A 16999-nucleotide genomic window follows, 5' to 3' on the forward strand; every position below is an offset into this window, starting at 1 on the left:
CCACGGCCTACCACCTCCTAGTTAGTAACAATACTAAAAATAACTTGTAAATATCCCGACTAATCCTAATACTCTGTGCCACCACCAAAGCACATCTACGTCTCCCTTGGAAGCATTTCGTCTGCAGTCCCGAGTCACCTCTTTTGTCTGGTGGCTTCGTTAGCTTTCTCCGGGTGTCATTGACCTATATTTAAACGGATTTTAGTTTCTTTCTCATCATTGGGGGAAATATAATTTAATCGGTCTTATTTCTGGATTGGAGTTCCTGTTGTTCAGCTCATAGTTGGACAGTCTGCCGAGTCCCATCATTTCACACAAAACAGCTGCCGGTGAATATGAGATGAAAGTTAATGTCTGTGTGGTGTGGTCACCGGATTGCTGAGCTCGTGTAACTTTTCATTTGCTGGTCTATGAATCACCTTTTTGCGTGTATTGTTATTCCTATTTGTTTCCTTCCTGGATACACTTTTTTGACCGAGTTTCTATTACGGGGAAAAAAAAAGCATCGGAATTGGTTTATTGCCGCCCTTCGGCAAGGCCAAACTGTCGCCACAGTGCCCAGGCAGGGCTTGTCCACACGAAGCCCTCCGAGGCACAAGGCAGCAGTAGTTAGCGGTATTGCTGTACTGTCCCGGCGATTCCTAACAGGGATGAAACCGGTATACTGTACGGTTATCGTCAATGCTGCTGTCTAAAATAATATGGCCACAATTTTTACTCCTTCGAGTTGGTGGTTTAACACACGGCTCTGTGCGTTTATATATACCGCACGTACGGTGTGGTGATGTGACGTGCAAGGCATGATGGAAGAACCAATCTAGAGGTCACTATCACACACTTTTACATCTCATCTTTTGTGTGTATTACTCTTATGATGTTTACTTAGATTTTTACATCTCGCTTTGGCAGGTATTTTTTTCTCTGCAGCCCTTGATATTAGCTCCTTTTGAAATCGCATCCCTTAATTTCCCTCCCAGATAATGAGTATCAAACCGTTAACAGAAATCTGTGTGCTTCAAATCTGCTTTCAAACTTTTCCCGAAGTGTATATATACCATTGTCTTCCAGTGGCAATCCAAAAATACTTTTAATTTTATCAAACTTGTTACATGTGCAACTTTTTGCTCGTGTTTATCGGCAGGCTAACTTGATAGCCTTCTTTTGTCAAGTTCTTAAATCACACCTTGACCTTAATGTCATTCTCATGACTGTTGTCAGAATATCACAGGCGGTAAATCTTGTTACAAAAGTCAAATTATGGTTTTATTGATGGTGACAACGATTTTGGTGATGATGATGACACTTTAAGACATGCCTATTCCACACTTCTGTTAGCTTATGTTGATAAGTATTGTAATAATATGGCTCTTATGGCTAGTCATCGAACAAAGACGGACGCTGCATCACGCTCTTTCAGATGCGCTTCTGCGGCCTTCTGGAATGTTCTTTCTTCCAAAATTAGGAAGCCCCACCTAGGGCTATGCACTTTTAAATCTAGATTGAAAACTAATTTCTCTAGAACTGCTTTTTGTGTTTAGTTTTCCGTCCGCCGCACCCTGAGGATGGTTGGCTACATAAGGTGCGAAAGAAGTAATGCATCCATAATGATGATCTCATTAATAAGACACGTTTCAAACTGTTGTTTGCAGAATTTTGTGCCACTGCAGCTGATGGTGACGAGTCCAACTGGAGAAGAGAAGGTGCTTGGAGGAGGAAATGAAAACAACCGGGAACTTAGGCTGCAAGTCGGAGGACAAGAGGGCACCCATGCTGAATCGCCTGCAGACACTGGAGAAATCAAGAAGCCTGAAAAACGGTCCAGATTTTCAAGAAACAAGCGAATCGCGGCTCTTTGCAAGAAAATGAAAGATGAGGGTGGAATTCACCCATTCTCTCACATCAGCCTCGACGACGTGGAAGGGAATGACAACACTGACGATTCCTCAAGTGAAGCAACTTCACCGGCTGCTAATTTTGAAGCCGACTCTGAGAATAATAATGTGTTGGACAATGCCAGTTCGATGATCCACCGGGATGCCGATTCGCGCAACGATAATTTGGCAACTTCCAAGGACGCCACTGATATGGTCGAGCCATCTGCTGATGCGGACCGGAACGAGGACCCTGACCGTGCTACGCGAACCGAAACCGGCGCGGCGCAGCGACGCGTCGAGCTCGCCAAGATGACGGAGGTCGAAGTGAGCACCGTGCAGACTGTTGTGAGGAGCGAGTTGCCAGTGGCCACCAAGTTGGACGACGATCGCTCCAGGGTGCTGGTCCAGAACGACGAAGAGGTGGGGGGGGAGGCCGCCTCTGGTGATGGTCCTTCGTCGGCCAGCGAGCAGGGCGCAGAGGGGAGTGCCGAGGGTTTGATGAGCACTTTGCGGCAGGAGCCGGCTGCGGACTTCAACATGAACATGCCAACGGACGGTGACGCCGCCTTCGAATCGGTGGTAGTGGTGCCGCCGGCGGCGGCGCGCAGGCCGACGGAAAACGCTTACTCGCATTACGAGAGCTACGAGGACCTCCGGATTGTAGGTGAAGCTGAAACGACTGCTAACCCCGGCGAGTGCATTGATGACTCCCCCACGTCGCTCGGAGTGGATGAGGGCTGGGACGTGGAGGGGAACAAAGCGGCGGGCGTAGATCTACCAGGAACAACCGCCGCGGGATGCTCGGAAAAAGATGTGCAATTGAACTACTCCAAAGATGACGCAAATGAAGCACTTGAGGCACAGGCGGAATTGAACGTTTGTGACGAACCGCAAGCTCCGATCGACGTCGATGATCATGTTGTTGCTGCTGCTGAAAGGGCTGCAGTGACCGAGTGTGATGTTTCGGTGCAGACTGAAGATGCCAGTCTCTATGAAGAGGTCTTGCCGGCGGATCTCAAAGGCAGTGAATATTTGACCGAAGTGGTTTCCATGCCGCTGCAGGCTTTTGAGATGGCCAATGTTTCCTACTCAACTCGTCTGCACGAACATCGTGCTCCAACAGAACACTCGGAGTGCGAGCTCGATACTGCAGACGCCGTTGTTCAGCACGCAGAGGAGGCTCCTGCAGATTTTAGTCGAAATAGCAATGAGTTGCAACACGACTCGATATCGTGCGTTCATGCCGGAGGGAAATTGGAGGAGTTTTTGCGTCCCGAAGAACCAGTCGGAATGGATACAAGCTGTGATGACGTGCAGTTGGGTGAAGAATTGGCTCCTTGTGCGTATGTGTTGTCAAAACAAGCGGCACTGGGTGAATACAAATCGGTACAGGAAACGCACGAAACCTCGGACGACGACTCCATAACCCCAACTAATGTCAGCCAAGAGCACTCGCCAGAAGTCTGCCAGGGCAATGAAATGGCCAAAGGGCATACTGAGACCGATCTGAATCCAGCGAGCGAGGACTCTTGGGAAGATTATGAAATTGTGGAAGAAACGCCAGCTGTGGAAAGTTCAACTGAGGGGGTGCTGCTGGATTCAAGTGATGGAAAAGCTCATGCAGCACCGGAAGCCGAAACTGTTGGTGACTTTTCGTGCACGCCAAGCGACCCGGCCCCCTTGTGTCACGGGCACGCCGGTGCAGCCGAGGCGGCGGAAGAACGGGAGACGGCTGTCGAGCAGACCCTGCCAATCCAGGAAACCCCCTGGGTGGCCGATAGTCCATTGCTCCAGGTGGAACCGTGGGTAACAGGGGTAACACAAGATGTGATCGTGAAGTCGTCTCCCGTCTCCGCTAAAGAATTGGACGAGGGTAGCGAGTGCGTGCCCGCGCGTGGAATGCATGCTGACCGCGAGCACGAAGTTCCTGCGGAGGGGTTGGCTGGGATCTCCTATCCGGTTGATGAACAAGTCCAAGAACTCCTGGAAAGTTCAGAAATTATCTGTTCAGAACCACGCCTTCTGGAAAGTTCAGAGATGACCTGTTCAGAACCACTGCTTGTGGAAAGTTCAGAGATGATCTGTTCCGAGATGATCTGTTCAGAACCACTCCTCCTGGAAAGTTCAGAGATGATCTGTTCAGAGACCTGTTCAGAGATGATCTGTTCAGAACCATGCCTTATGGAAGGTTCAGAAATGATCTGTTCCGAGATGATCTGTTCAGAACCACTCCTCCTGGAAAGTTCAGAGCTGATCTGTTCAGAGACCTGTTCAGAGATGATCTGTTCAGAACCACGCCTTCTGAAAAATGCAGAGATGATCTGTTCAGAGATTATCTGTTCAGAACCACTCCTCCTGGAAAGTTCAGAGATGATCTGTTCAGAGACCTGTTCAGAGATGATTTGTTCAGAACCACGCCTTCTGGAAAATGCAGAGATGATTTGTTCAGAGATTATCTGTTCTGAGATCTGTTCGGAACCACTCCTTCTAGAAAGTTCAGAGATGATCTGTTCAGAGATCTGTTCAGAGATGATCTGTTCAGAACCACGCCTTCTGGAAAATGCAGAGATGAATTGTTCAGAGATTATCTGTTCTGAGATCTGTTCGGAACCACTCCTTCTAGAAAGTTCAGAGATGATCTGTTCAGACATGATCTGTTCAGAATCGCGCCTTGTGGAAAGTTCAGAGATGATCTTTTCAGAACCACACGTGCAGCTTCAAGACGACCCATTATTCGCAGTTGTCCCGCCAAAGCCCATTCAGAAAGATGTAAGCATTGTGAGAGATGCTGTTGATACTGTGACTGACTTGGTACCCAGTGTGGAAGATAATCAGTGCATTTTACAATCTGCTGTTTTAGATCAACTCCAGCTGGATTCATTATCTCATGCTGAAGAAGACAATGCTCTAGACCCCTTTCTAAAGGTGGCAAATCAGACATTGTGCATCACTGAAGCATCTCCACTGCCTCACCAGCCCATTGGTGATGTAGTTAAAGTCCAAGAAACAACTGACATCGAGCAGAACTTTTCAGTGCAGGAAACTCGGCCTGTGGCGCAGGTGTATCCATCCTATAATGATTTCGCACTGCAGGCGACGGTTACAGAAAGCCTGCCGACGAGTTCCACACCAAGGGTCCGTCACGTGGACCATACAGTCATGGAGGAGCGTGAGAATCATCCGACTGATGTGCTTAGAGAGGAACTGCAGCAGCAGGAGGAGGAGCAGGAGGAGGTTGACGTTCAAACGGCTAACGTCCTGGTAAAAAAGAAGACCCAAATATCACACTTGGGTGAAGAGAGCGTGAAGCGTTACTTCGAAAGCGGCGACGCCGATGCACACTTTCCTGTCGATGCCTCCGACTTGAACCTGCAGTATGAAGAAGTGCCGCTGTCAGAGTTCATGTCGGATGCAGCGGGACTTGGAGAGGCGTCGCCGTGTGAGATAAACGAAGAGGTCAGTGTTGCGAGCGTCATTGTTGAACCGGGCAGCTGTAATCTGTCCGACGTAGATGAGGACGCTGAACTAGATCAGGATGTTGAAGAAGCTCCCGATCTAGAGCACTATATGGAGCAATTCAAGCCAAATCACGACTTCTCAGATGTGACGTTAAACATTCAGGCCATTCAGGAGGCATTGCTGGGAGCGATTCGCCCATTAGTCGACCTGCCAGACAGTGAGGAAATTGAAGCTGTATCCTCTCTTGTTGAACCGCAGCCCAGAGACAGAGGTTTTGAATCCACGGAAGTAACAGTTTGGAATAGACCCTTTCTTGAAACATTTTCAGCTGTAGAATCCTACGTGATGACAGAGCAGCCAGGACAACTTGGGGAGACACCTGATTTAACCCCAGAGATCAAATACCAGCACGAATTAGAGTTTCCAAAAGTGCCAAACCAAACGCAGTGGTTCCCCGAAACATCTGCTGTGCCCAACGAACGCGTCGACGATCTCCTGAAATTGAAAGAAACAAGTTTCATTGAGAAGACCCCACCAGAGGAGCGAACCCATTCACTGGAGGAACATTGGGCAGCTGACTCGAGCGTGACGGATGATCCAGCTGCGGGGAACGGAACTCAACATGACCTTACAAGGCGAGAGTATGTCGAAGACGACGAACAAACGTCCGGTTGTGAAACCCACGTGCTTCTGGCCGAGGGGACCGATAAAACTGATGCCCTGGTGGAGCCCATCATTACGCCAGAGCAGCTAAACAGGATCGTGGGCATGGTGGAAGAGAACGTCAGACGCTTTTTGGAAGCCAACGCCGCCACGCTGCAGGCATCGCCAGACGATGCCGGCTTGGCGGAGCGATGTTTACCGGAGGGCGAGGAAGACTGCGCAGGGCCTTGCGCGCAGCCTGAAGGGGGGGAGATGGTGCCCACAGATCACCTCGAAGATGCACAAGGAGACGAACTCGCGGAGGAGACTAATTTCGAAAGCTATGCTTTTAAACCTCCGCTGAAACTCGCCGAATTTTGAAACCCCTTGGGATGCTCTTGCCGCGTCTTCGTGCACTCAAGGAACTCGTGATTTGGAGGCCTCTGCAGACGTCGTTCAACCCGCTCGGTTGCTGCTCACCTCGGTTGCGCCGGCCGTAAGCAAGGACGACGGCGCGGTAACTCCTGAACTAGAATCCGTTGACCGGTGGTTACTTGAAACCCCGCCTCTATCGCGTCGTCGTCCGGCGAGTAGGATTAATGAAGGACTACTTGACGAGGATGCCGTGCCCCAGTCGCCAGTGGAGCAGCATCTCGCTGAGGAGAAACGGGTCGGAGAAGATGCGCCTGCAGCGGGAGAAGGCGACGAAGATGTGTGGGATAATGATGAGGATGATGGGGTTGACTTGCGTTTTGAGAACCAAGAACTGTATAAAGATTTGGAGCCTCGTGTTGCGTATGAGGAGCTAAACAAAGATGTAGACTCGTTCGAAGAAGACGAAGAAAAGCAGTACCCGGAAACAAGTGTTGTAGACTTGCAGCTGGAAGAAGAGAAGGCTGACTTGAAACGAGAGCAAGCAGTATCAACAGGTACCATCTTTCTTCACTCGGAACCGCAAGTGCAACTTCAAAGTCGGTCCGTGTCTGGCTCTGTCTTGGCAGAGCCTGAAGTTGAAGTGCTCCCAGTATGTGATGAAATGGAAGCGGTAGGTGTAAAGAGTAATGTGGTTGAAGCAGGCTGTGACTACATATTAAATGTACAAGATACTGTCGCAGATGAAAGCCTCTCTGAGGAGGCCCAAGTGTCGCAGGGATCGTTGAATGAATTGCCAATGTCAAAGAGGGGAATTTATGACCTTGCCACCAAAGTTGACCTTGACTCTGCATGTGACCCGTCAAAAGCATTTGGGGAGGAAGAGCAGCTCCGTGAAACTCGCCTCTTGACCGAAGTTGGAGAAATCCGGGACATTCTGCAGAGCATGCTCGTGGAGGTGAATCAGCCGGTGGAACGGTTCACACTGCGAGACTCCGCGGAGGGAAAAGACGCCCTTGCCAGCATCATTGAGGAATGCGGCGAGACCAAGGGGATCGTGGGAAATGCGCTGCGGGGCATCGCCGACGCCAGTCCGGAGGAACGGGAAGAGCCACGTGCGACCGAAGGCTCTCCTCCGCTCGAAGGCGATCTGCACTCGTCTCGTCACTCGCAACCCGACTCGTCCCACGCGGCTCAAGCGCTCGGCGATTCTGAAGGGCGCCCTGGCGCCGCAGCCGACGGCGATGGCGGCGACGAGTCGGCCGAGCAGCCGGTTCCTGACGCGAACAAAGCGAGGCCCAAGCCAAGAAGGCCCAGGCCGGCGTTCCCGACCATCATCGTGAACGAGGTGATTCCGGAAGAGGATGAGAGCCGGGCAGTTCGTAGAGGACGACATCTCCCCGCCCGGAGCTTCGGGCTGGGACCATGTCACCGCCGAGCCCTCTGGGGGGGGAGGCGAGGTCAGGCAGAGGAGGGGGTGGGTGGCGTCGGCCACGGCGGTTGCAGACGCGAGCCCGAGCTACAAGCGGCTGCAGCAGGTGTTCGAGAAGGTTTTGTACTTCCTCGCTTTTGTCGTTTTCCTCGTGGCCTTGTACCACTACGACATTGTGGTGTGTTGCGCACTTTACGTTGTTTCCTTGGGTGTCCTTTACTACGAGAACGAGATAACAGAGTCCGGGCACAGGCAGTATCAACCCGGGGAGTGAATAGCTAGATTTTGACATGAAGTTATTTTAAAAGTGGTTTTAAGTACAGTTATAGGTTATGCAATAATGTTAACGATGCCAGTTTATAATTATCTCAATTTGGTGTTGATAGATTACATCTGAGGGATTGTTCTCCTTGTTTGTGAGCTGTTTGGTACTTAGGATATCTTGTAAAAAGTGTAAAATGACTTGGCGTTCAGTCATCCTTAGTCTATTTTTATAAGCAATAGATCAGTTGTCCATACTTGCACAACATTTAAAAACCTTCAAACCCACACCATGCACACACCATTAACTATGAGCAGTTGCAAAGTAAAAGCATAATTTATAGCGTGTTTAAAAAACATACTGGCATCGAATACTTTAAAAAAATCACCTTCAATAGCGTGATAATTTCTTGCGTAATGGTAGAAGATTAACTGAATGTAACATATATGTGCAAAAAAAGGATTTGGGATATTTTTGTTCGGATAAAGACATTAACAGCTCTGGATTTTATATGGGGGGAATATGTAATTGTCCGGCAGTTACTAAAGCGCAGTCGGACTGTGTGCAAGTAGCTGTCGTTATTTCCGTACATTTCAAGACGTTGCAGTGAAGCTGTGTTTTTTTTCCCTTCATTGTTTTGTTGTTGGCATCAGCCTCCTCGGATCGTTTGAAGCAGCTTCCACGTCGTCAAATAACCGCTTTTACCTCTTTCGTACCTTGAGCAATAATGGGGAAGACTCGCTTGGGCTAAACACACGGCAATGTTAGCGGGGCACTAGCTTTTTGTAAAGGAAATCTTTTGGAACGCGTTGGGTGCCACTCGTCCTCCAATCGGCTTGCGATGCAATTGGCGCAACGGCCAAATTTCGCGTTTTGAGGGCTTTGCACATGCGCAGGCCAGTGCGTGCGCAAACTTCACGGACTTCTCGTACCGCGAACCTGCAGTAGCGTGTAGGCGAATTGAGAGTACGGCGAGTGTCAATGCTGAATTTGTGGCGTGTATCAAATAATACACGAGGATTTGTATAAAGCGGCTTGGCTTCAAAGCATCGCGCGATAACCCCCCCCCCCCCCCCCTTTCCCTTCCATTGGTGTGAATTTGGTCCTGGGGGTTGAACTTTAAGGCAAGATGGTCAAGGCTTTTTTACATTTCAATCCGTCACCTCGATCCATAATGAACGTCTCCCAATTAACATGGAGGAATTCATAAGTTTTCATGAAATAAATAGCCTTGACAGCGTGTGTTGCCTTCTTGATGGTGTAGTAGTGCGTCTTGGTCCACTGTTTTCGATGCGGCATCAACAGCCGTTGCTATATTAGCAGTACAGTTTGGGCCCTCCAGGCAATTCTGGCCCCTCCACCAGTTAGCCTGCGATCGATAGAGATGGACTTGTATTAACACTGACATTTGTAACTTTATTTTAAAGTCTTAGCATGTTGGCGTGCTCCTGCATGCATTCTTCACAGACGGTCTTCCCCCATCGCGTGTGTCCAAATGCAGCCAATGTAAATTGTATTTTGAGTAATAATCATAATAATAAATGTATTACCGTATCAAGATGTGGTTTTCCCGATTGACCACATCTGACAATGAGCGTTTTATCGGTGCACGTGTTTTTAACTATGCCCACCTACGTTGAGTTTGAATGAAAGGTAACTCCAGAAGATTACGATGAATGTTTATTGAAATGTTAAAGTGTTTGTTATTTAAGGAAATAATAAGGGGCAGTGCAAACACAGGTCTGCGTTGGGAATTCACTTTGGGTATGTCTAAAGGATATTTAAAATTTTAACTATTAAATAACGACCTATATCAGGCCGATGTGTACAAACTTGTGACTTGGGTTTCTGAATTACTTGCATCCATGACATTTTGCCACTAAAATTTACATTTTATAAGATCACCATTGTGATGTTGTTAAGTCTACAATAAATCTATATTAAATGTTCCTATTTTATCATTAAAATCTTCTGCAGTGGCAATGTGGACAATAAAGATCTCGTGACCCCCCCCCCCCTCCTACATTTACAAGAGTAACCCCTGATGTGCCATAACCAAACTCCAAACCTCGGCTTCGTGCAACTAAATATATATTTTAAAATGTAACATTGTCTTGCCCACCTCCCATTCTCAGGTCCCCGCTTTCTTTAACACGGCTCGCGAATCTCGGTGGCCTCGTCTGGTTAAACAACTAACACGAAATGGAGTTAATTATACGGTGATTTAAAGTGCTGCATTTCCCATTCGCTCCCATCCCAAGACCGGCTTTAACACACTTTTGCCGCGACGCCCCATCCCAGGATTCGCCTCCACCACACGATGTGGTCACGTCGACCGCCGCACTTTTTGGCATGAAGCTCGAGCCACCTGCTTTGTGTGTACAAGGCGGGGAGGGGGGGTCGTCTCGCGAGTGTGGTCCCTGTCCAAAACTCGATTTGTTGAATGTGGGAGCCTGCACGGAACACCGCGTTCAGGCCGGCGGGTTTGATAACCGGGGCCTAAAAATAGGGTCGTGCCAACCGTGCGTCTCTGGCGTCACGTGGCCGGTTGAACCTGCGGTGGTGGAACGACGAAGGGAGCAGCACGTGTTGGTTTCTGTGCTGTTCGTACAGCACAGGGAGGTTATAAGACGGCTTTTGTGCGGGACAAATAGGAATACGCATAGACGCGCGCCGCCTTTCCTTGAGTTTTCGTTGTCGCGACCCCCCAAGGTCGGCATTGAATTGAAGTTGGGACTAGAGTTACGTCGGCGTGAGTTTGAAATGGTTAATTTTTTTTCACCATTGTTCGTGAACAGTTTTGCCGAGCCGGCAGGAAAGAAACGAGGTGATATTTTTTTACACGCGTTTCAAGGACTTTATTTTCGATTGTTCATGAGCGACTACTTTGGTTCGAGTTGTGGTGAAGAGTTTGATGGCTCAAGTTGTTGTCAATGTTTTCGTTAAGCCCTTGTAGTACGCATTATTTTCTGAAATATATTCTTGTCATTGTTTTTAGAACATTGATTATCCATAATTTGACGTGATTGCTCAAATTACGTCAAATACATATCCCCGCAATTTAAGTACAAAGTATTATTTGGGTGCCGTAATTACCCTGGCAATTTCCAAAACGATCACCACTATGAAATGTTACACAGTGCATTTAATTGTGCACTTTGCGAGTGTCGTATGTAGTCGCGGACAACACACTTGTATTAATCATAAGACACTGGGTAGCCTTGTTCATTTACTCTAACCTTTGTAAAATACAGCGTGTTAAACTTTTCGCGATTTAAAAAGCCTGGCATTTTAGTCTCCAACATTTATTTGGGTTTCATCTGCCTTGCAGAAAGAGTGACCCATTGCACCAGAAATTAATGAATGGACAAAACCAGCACCCATTCTGGTTCGCATGCAAAAACCGCGAACGGTCAAGCGTGAGCACGGGCAATATTACCTGTCTATTGTCTCTTTATTGGCCCTCATTTCAATTAAGTTGTTGATTGCAAAGGCCGTAGGACATTTCAATTTGGGTCCAGAAATGAAATTAAACATTGATCTGCTGTGCATACAAAGACTCGGCCTTGTTGGAATTAAAATGACTTTGAGTACATCATTCACAAAACTGTTTATATTTTGGTGAAAATCAAATGATTCGGGGGTACGGAACAAGGTAATTGCACAACATCGTTCGGAGTCGGCTTTGATAAGTATGCGGAGGCGCTCAGGTCATTTTTAAGAATGAGATGCTAAAAAGGAAATTGCACCGACTTAACACTTCTTCTCACGTCTCGTCGCTGAGTAATAATTACATGGTGGCACTCGTGTTGATGCTGCGAGGTTGCCATTTGAAGAAATATTGTAGTCGTTCATCTGTGCGCTCACGTTGCGTCCAAAATATTTCAGAATGTTTGTTTCGAAGGGATGGCTTGTATCAATTAACTGCAAAGCTTCCCACCTGCAGCGATGTTTTTGTGGAGTGTTTTGTTTTTGGGGTGATCGTTTTTTTAGGTAATTCTCTAAACTGAAAATCGAACTACGGCTGGCACGGATTTTCTCACAGTCGTGCTGTAGAGCTCTCCCGTGTGTCATTTGGATTGTGTCGCTTGGTTCTCTGGCGCAGTGTCCAAACGTTTCGCTCCACACGTTTGTACCTTGAGGAGTTCCACTTCCTCTAGAACAACACGTGGTACAGTCATACACTCGGCGGGAGATCCAAGTCTGTTGCTAATGAATACAAGCATAGCGTAGGAACAACTTGCAAGCATAAGTAATGTCTAGAGGTATAAATGTAAAGCAGGTTCTTAAGCTAAAAGGGATTTTCACCGTACAAGCTTAGGCTAATTGTAATTCCATTCTAAATATATGCAAATAGTTTTTTTTTATATATACAGCGTGGTAGCACTAAACTTTTGAAATGCAACCCAATAACTGAAAAAGTTGCTTTTTTTGGGTTAAGGGTTTCTTTATGATAGCCATACACATTAGGATATGCAAACTGAATATGCTTTAATGTTCATTTGAATCGGCCGTTTCTTTGCAGAGATTACGTGATTCTTTTTGATTTTTCCGTATCGTTAAGCAAACGTTTAAATGATAAGTATGGAGACGTGCATGCAATTGTGTTTGATGGTGGTGTTGAAAGCGGATTCAGTTTTTTTGTGATTTCTCAAATGCTTATGTTTTGACGAAAGTATTCATTGCTTCTCTTTTTAAATTGTCACGTTTCTCTGCAGTGGGATGGCATTTTGCAAATGCCTGTTTCAATACAGTTAAATCGGAGGCACCCTTTTATGCTCTGCAAGTCCATCCGTTTGGCAATACTATGAATGCTATAACTACTAAATTAGCGTGTAGTGTGCAATGTGTGTGTGCGCGCGCGTGGTTAGGGTTCTTGTCCACACTGTGTATTTGAGGTTGCTCGTTTGCACTGTCGGCTTGCGTTGTTTATTTTGTGTGCGTTTTTTGAGTGAACCATTTGTTGTCTGCACTTGGGGACTGCTGTTTCAAGGGAATTGAAGTGCAATTAAAGAAAGATGATCTCCTGCTATTTGTCATTTGTTATTTATTTTTGTTAGAAGGCCCAATTCTACTCCTTAGCTCGTGAGCTGCGATCATATTTAACGATATTGTCCCTGCAATTTTACATACATTTTGGGAGCTTGGGGAATTCCAAAGTCGCACTACACCATCAACATTTCGCGGTGTCTAGCCCAATTACTCGCTCCCTCACTTGCTCACCCATTCATTCGCTCGCACAAAGATCCCCCGTATAGTCTTCAGACTGTTGGGGCAAGTGCTGTTCGCGAGCACCTCCTGAAGGCCGACAGCACACGAGGAGGTAGGGTGCCCAACACCATGTCCGGCAGCCTTTGTCTCCCCGCATGACGATTTTTGCACATTGCACTGGGTACTCGTTCAAGGCTAAACCAACCTAGGGGAAGCCGAGGACCGGTTCGGATATTCGCCACTGCTATTCGGCACCATTGCTCTTTGGCTTCCTTACCAAAGCGCGCTATACTCATGGGTACGGAGCACCGTACGATTTACATGAGGTTAATTTCACCCGGGACTTGCAATTCCGGTGTAAGGTGACCCTGACGTGTCTCCTTGAACAAGTCTGCATGGTCTCTCACCGAGCGTGACCCCAGGAATCTTGGTGCATGGCCCTGGGAGCACCGGCTGTCCATCAGCATGGGCGGGGCCCCAGCGGGCAAGTGTAGCCTCCTTCGGGTGCTTGTGGTCATCTGTTTAATTACGCGTTGGTAGTGGCTGTATATGGTTCCTTGTATGCAATCTATGTTCAGCGTTCTGGGATGCTATTCGCATGAATGAGGCTATTTAAAATGAAAGTGGTATCATGGGTCAAACGAAGGCCACTTGGTGTACAAGTCATCTTGAGCTATGATGTCCTTCCGACAAGCAGTTTCTGTATTTAACACACTGCAACCTGACCCACGGTTGCTTTGTGTAACAATCGCTGACCGCCCATTGACGTGAAGATACATTTCCTGGAGCCATATAGATCACATTGTACTGTTGGAGTAGCTCAAAACAACCTTCAAGACTTGGAGCAAGGTGACTGCACGCGCAATCCAATACTGACCACGACGTTTCTGGCATGACGCAGTACACGCAGCACCATGTGTGTGTGTCGGTTCACATGTACCATTTAAAAATACATTGGCTTTGGAACTCCCTGAGCTCCCAAAATGTATGTAAATGCATTTTTGAGCATTATATATAGAATAACCATGCAGGAGATTTCCTTACGGTGTATTGTATTTCCTGAAGTGGATGATTTAGACGACTTAAACGTTGGCTACTTGTGCAATATAATTGAATTCTTGTTACCTTCCATAGGTCACGCTGAGACGGCGGGACCCGGAATGTCAAGGTGCCTCCCCGATGTAAAAACATGCAACGGGGCAGCATCCATTGACAGCCCTGAGCGAGTGATGGAAATTCCACATTCCTATGATAGGATATGCCAGTTAAAGTACAACCGCTGATGACTTTCCATGAAGCGGTACTTATTGTATTGACCCAAGAGCGGTGATGGTCCAAGGCAGGGATTTTGATTTGCAAGCTTCCAGGAGAGTCAATCTCTCAAATCGGGATGCAGCATAACGCACCTCCGATTAGCACGGTTGTATACATACGGTGCGAACACAGGTTCAGCATTCATAAAGCCAGTTCACCATACATACATCCAGTTCACCATACATACATACATACAGCCAGTTCACCATACATACAGCCAGTTCACCATACATACATACAGCCAGTTCACCATACATACATACATCCAGTTCACCATACATACAGCTAGTTCACCATACATACATACATACAGCCAGTTCACCATACATACATCCAGTTCACCATACATACATACAGCCAGTTCACCATACATACATACAGCCAGTTCACCATACATACATCCAGTTCACCATACATACATACATCTAGTTCACCATACATACATACATACAGCCAGTTCACCATACATACATACATACATCCAGTTCACCATACATACAGCTAGTTCACCATACATACATAAAGCCAGTTCACCATACATACAGCCAGTTCACCATACATACATACATCCAGTTCACCATACATACATACAGCCAGTTCACCAAACATACATCCAGTTCACCATACATACAGCTAGTTCACCATAGAAGTAGAGGTTGACAACTCTCCGATTCCTGGATGTTCTCGGGCACGGCCAAAACGATCAAATACCACAGCGTTTATCCACAAAAACTCACACTGACGCCGATCTGAATGCAGAGTCGCACCATCACCCTGTACAGAAATCCTCTCATCAAGATGCTCATACATCAGGCTAAGAAAGTATCGGATGGTTATAGTCTGAGTAGTGAGATTGAACATGTTAAGGAAGTGCTGCAATTGAAAGGTTACAATGATGTGCAAATCAACCGGGCACTAAATTCCAAAACAAAATCAAATAGCACAAGCAGTTAAAAGTATTAAAATACCATACATTGCAGGAGTAACTGATAAACTAGCCAATTTTTGGGAAAAACAAAACATCTGAGTGAGATTTGGCGCGATACATAAAATACAGGAACTAATATCTGGTACTAAAGATGCATTACCGAAGCTATAAACAGAAGGTGTGTACCGCATAAATTGCTATTGTGGCAAATGCTATGTTGGTCAGACAGGACGAATGATCAGCATGAAACTAAAAGAACAAAGTAATATTAAATCATCCCAAACACAACTGTCGGCAGTGGCACAACACGCGTGCCAACAAGGACACTCAATTTATTTTGATAATGTTGAAGTTATGTGCAAAATTAGTTCCGACTGGCCAAGATAATTGGATAATCTATTGTAATTGAGAGAGAAAAAAATCATTTTAACCGTTCTGATAGCTCGAGGCTTGGTGCTGCTTGGAAGCAAATCATCCAGTAATACTACACTGATCCACTTCAGGTCACCATCTGTCGAAGGTGATTGACCTTGAGCAGACAAGAACATGTATTGTGATTTCTTACACACACAAACGTCAGGATGTACATGCATGGTGTGCATGAATAGCGTGTGTTGATTACCCTATGTACAACCCAACCGGTAGTTGATATCCATTGTTATGCATTTGCATACATAACCCGACGCCTCTGGCCTTCGTACCTGATTGGCTGACAAGTGACGACACCACGTGCGTCGCTGTTTAAGACCCGAAACGGAAGGAAATATCCACAGCTCTGGCTGCCGCCTGATGTTGCCAGTGGCAATTGCTGGCGAAACGTCGTACTCGAATTGTTAATGTCGTGAGTTTACCCTCCAACACACCGGTGTGATGAGCTAGTAACCAATTGGCACGTTCTGTTTACGTGCCAAACCTTACGAATTGCCTGTGTCGGTTGGTGGCGAGTTTAACGACGACACATTTACATTTGTGCGATCTAACCCCCCAAAAAAACCTCTTTTGGATACATACACAGCACGTCGGGCACGCTTTATAACCCTTAGAACAGGACACATTAGTATGCCAAGCGAATCTAAACTAAACCCCATCTAACAACTAAAGATAGCCCTGGTGCAACAACGTGAGCCATTGAGTGAGCTGCCCCGCATAGACAGACCTTTGGCTCCCAGCGTGAGGTGTGACCACGAGGGCGACCGTGGCCTGAAGGTCGTTACAGTTCAGCGAAACGCGGATGCACTCGGAGGCCGAGCCCCAATCAGCATTCCTGCGTGGAAGAAAAAAAACTCACCCCCCTCCCCCCGCACCGTAAATGTCACCGACTCAGCACGATGCTAAATGCAGTCTGCGAATTGAAGGCTTTACAGTATTCCCGAGTTGTCTCATCCTGACCCCCCCCCGCCACTCCACCGCACCGCGCGTGTGCGCGTAGCGTGTCGTGCAGCGTAACCGATATGCGCCTCGTTCCGATGCAATATCGCTCTCAACCCCCCCCCCCCCCCAGACTG

At 47.2% G+C, this 16999-nt stretch overlaps 1 protein-coding gene across 4 annotated transcripts in view; it reads left to right on the forward strand.

The window, feature by feature from the left end:
* Positions 1-13068, forward strand: part of LOC133342574 (uncharacterized) — a 33051-nt gene extending 19983 nt beyond the window's left edge. For all 4 annotated transcript variants that reach the window (XM_061551762.1, XM_061551764.1, XM_061551761.1 and 1 more), the window contains exon 5: positions 1650-13068. In XM_061551762.1, the coding sequence (XP_061407746.1) occupies positions 1650-6356 (4707 nt within the window). In that variant the 3' untranslated portion in view covers positions 6357-13068. The remainder of the gene's footprint in view (positions 1-1649) is intronic.
* The last annotated feature ends 3931 nt before the right edge of the window (positions 13069-16999 follow it).

Source organism: Lethenteron reissneri, chromosome 15 (genome assembly GCF_015708825.2).
Source record: "Lethenteron reissneri isolate LAM-NWPU_2019-01 chromosome 15, ASM1570882v1, whole genome shotgun sequence".
NCBI classification, from domain to species: Eukaryota; Metazoa; Chordata; class Hyperoartia; order Petromyzontiformes; family Petromyzontidae; genus Lethenteron; species Lethenteron reissneri.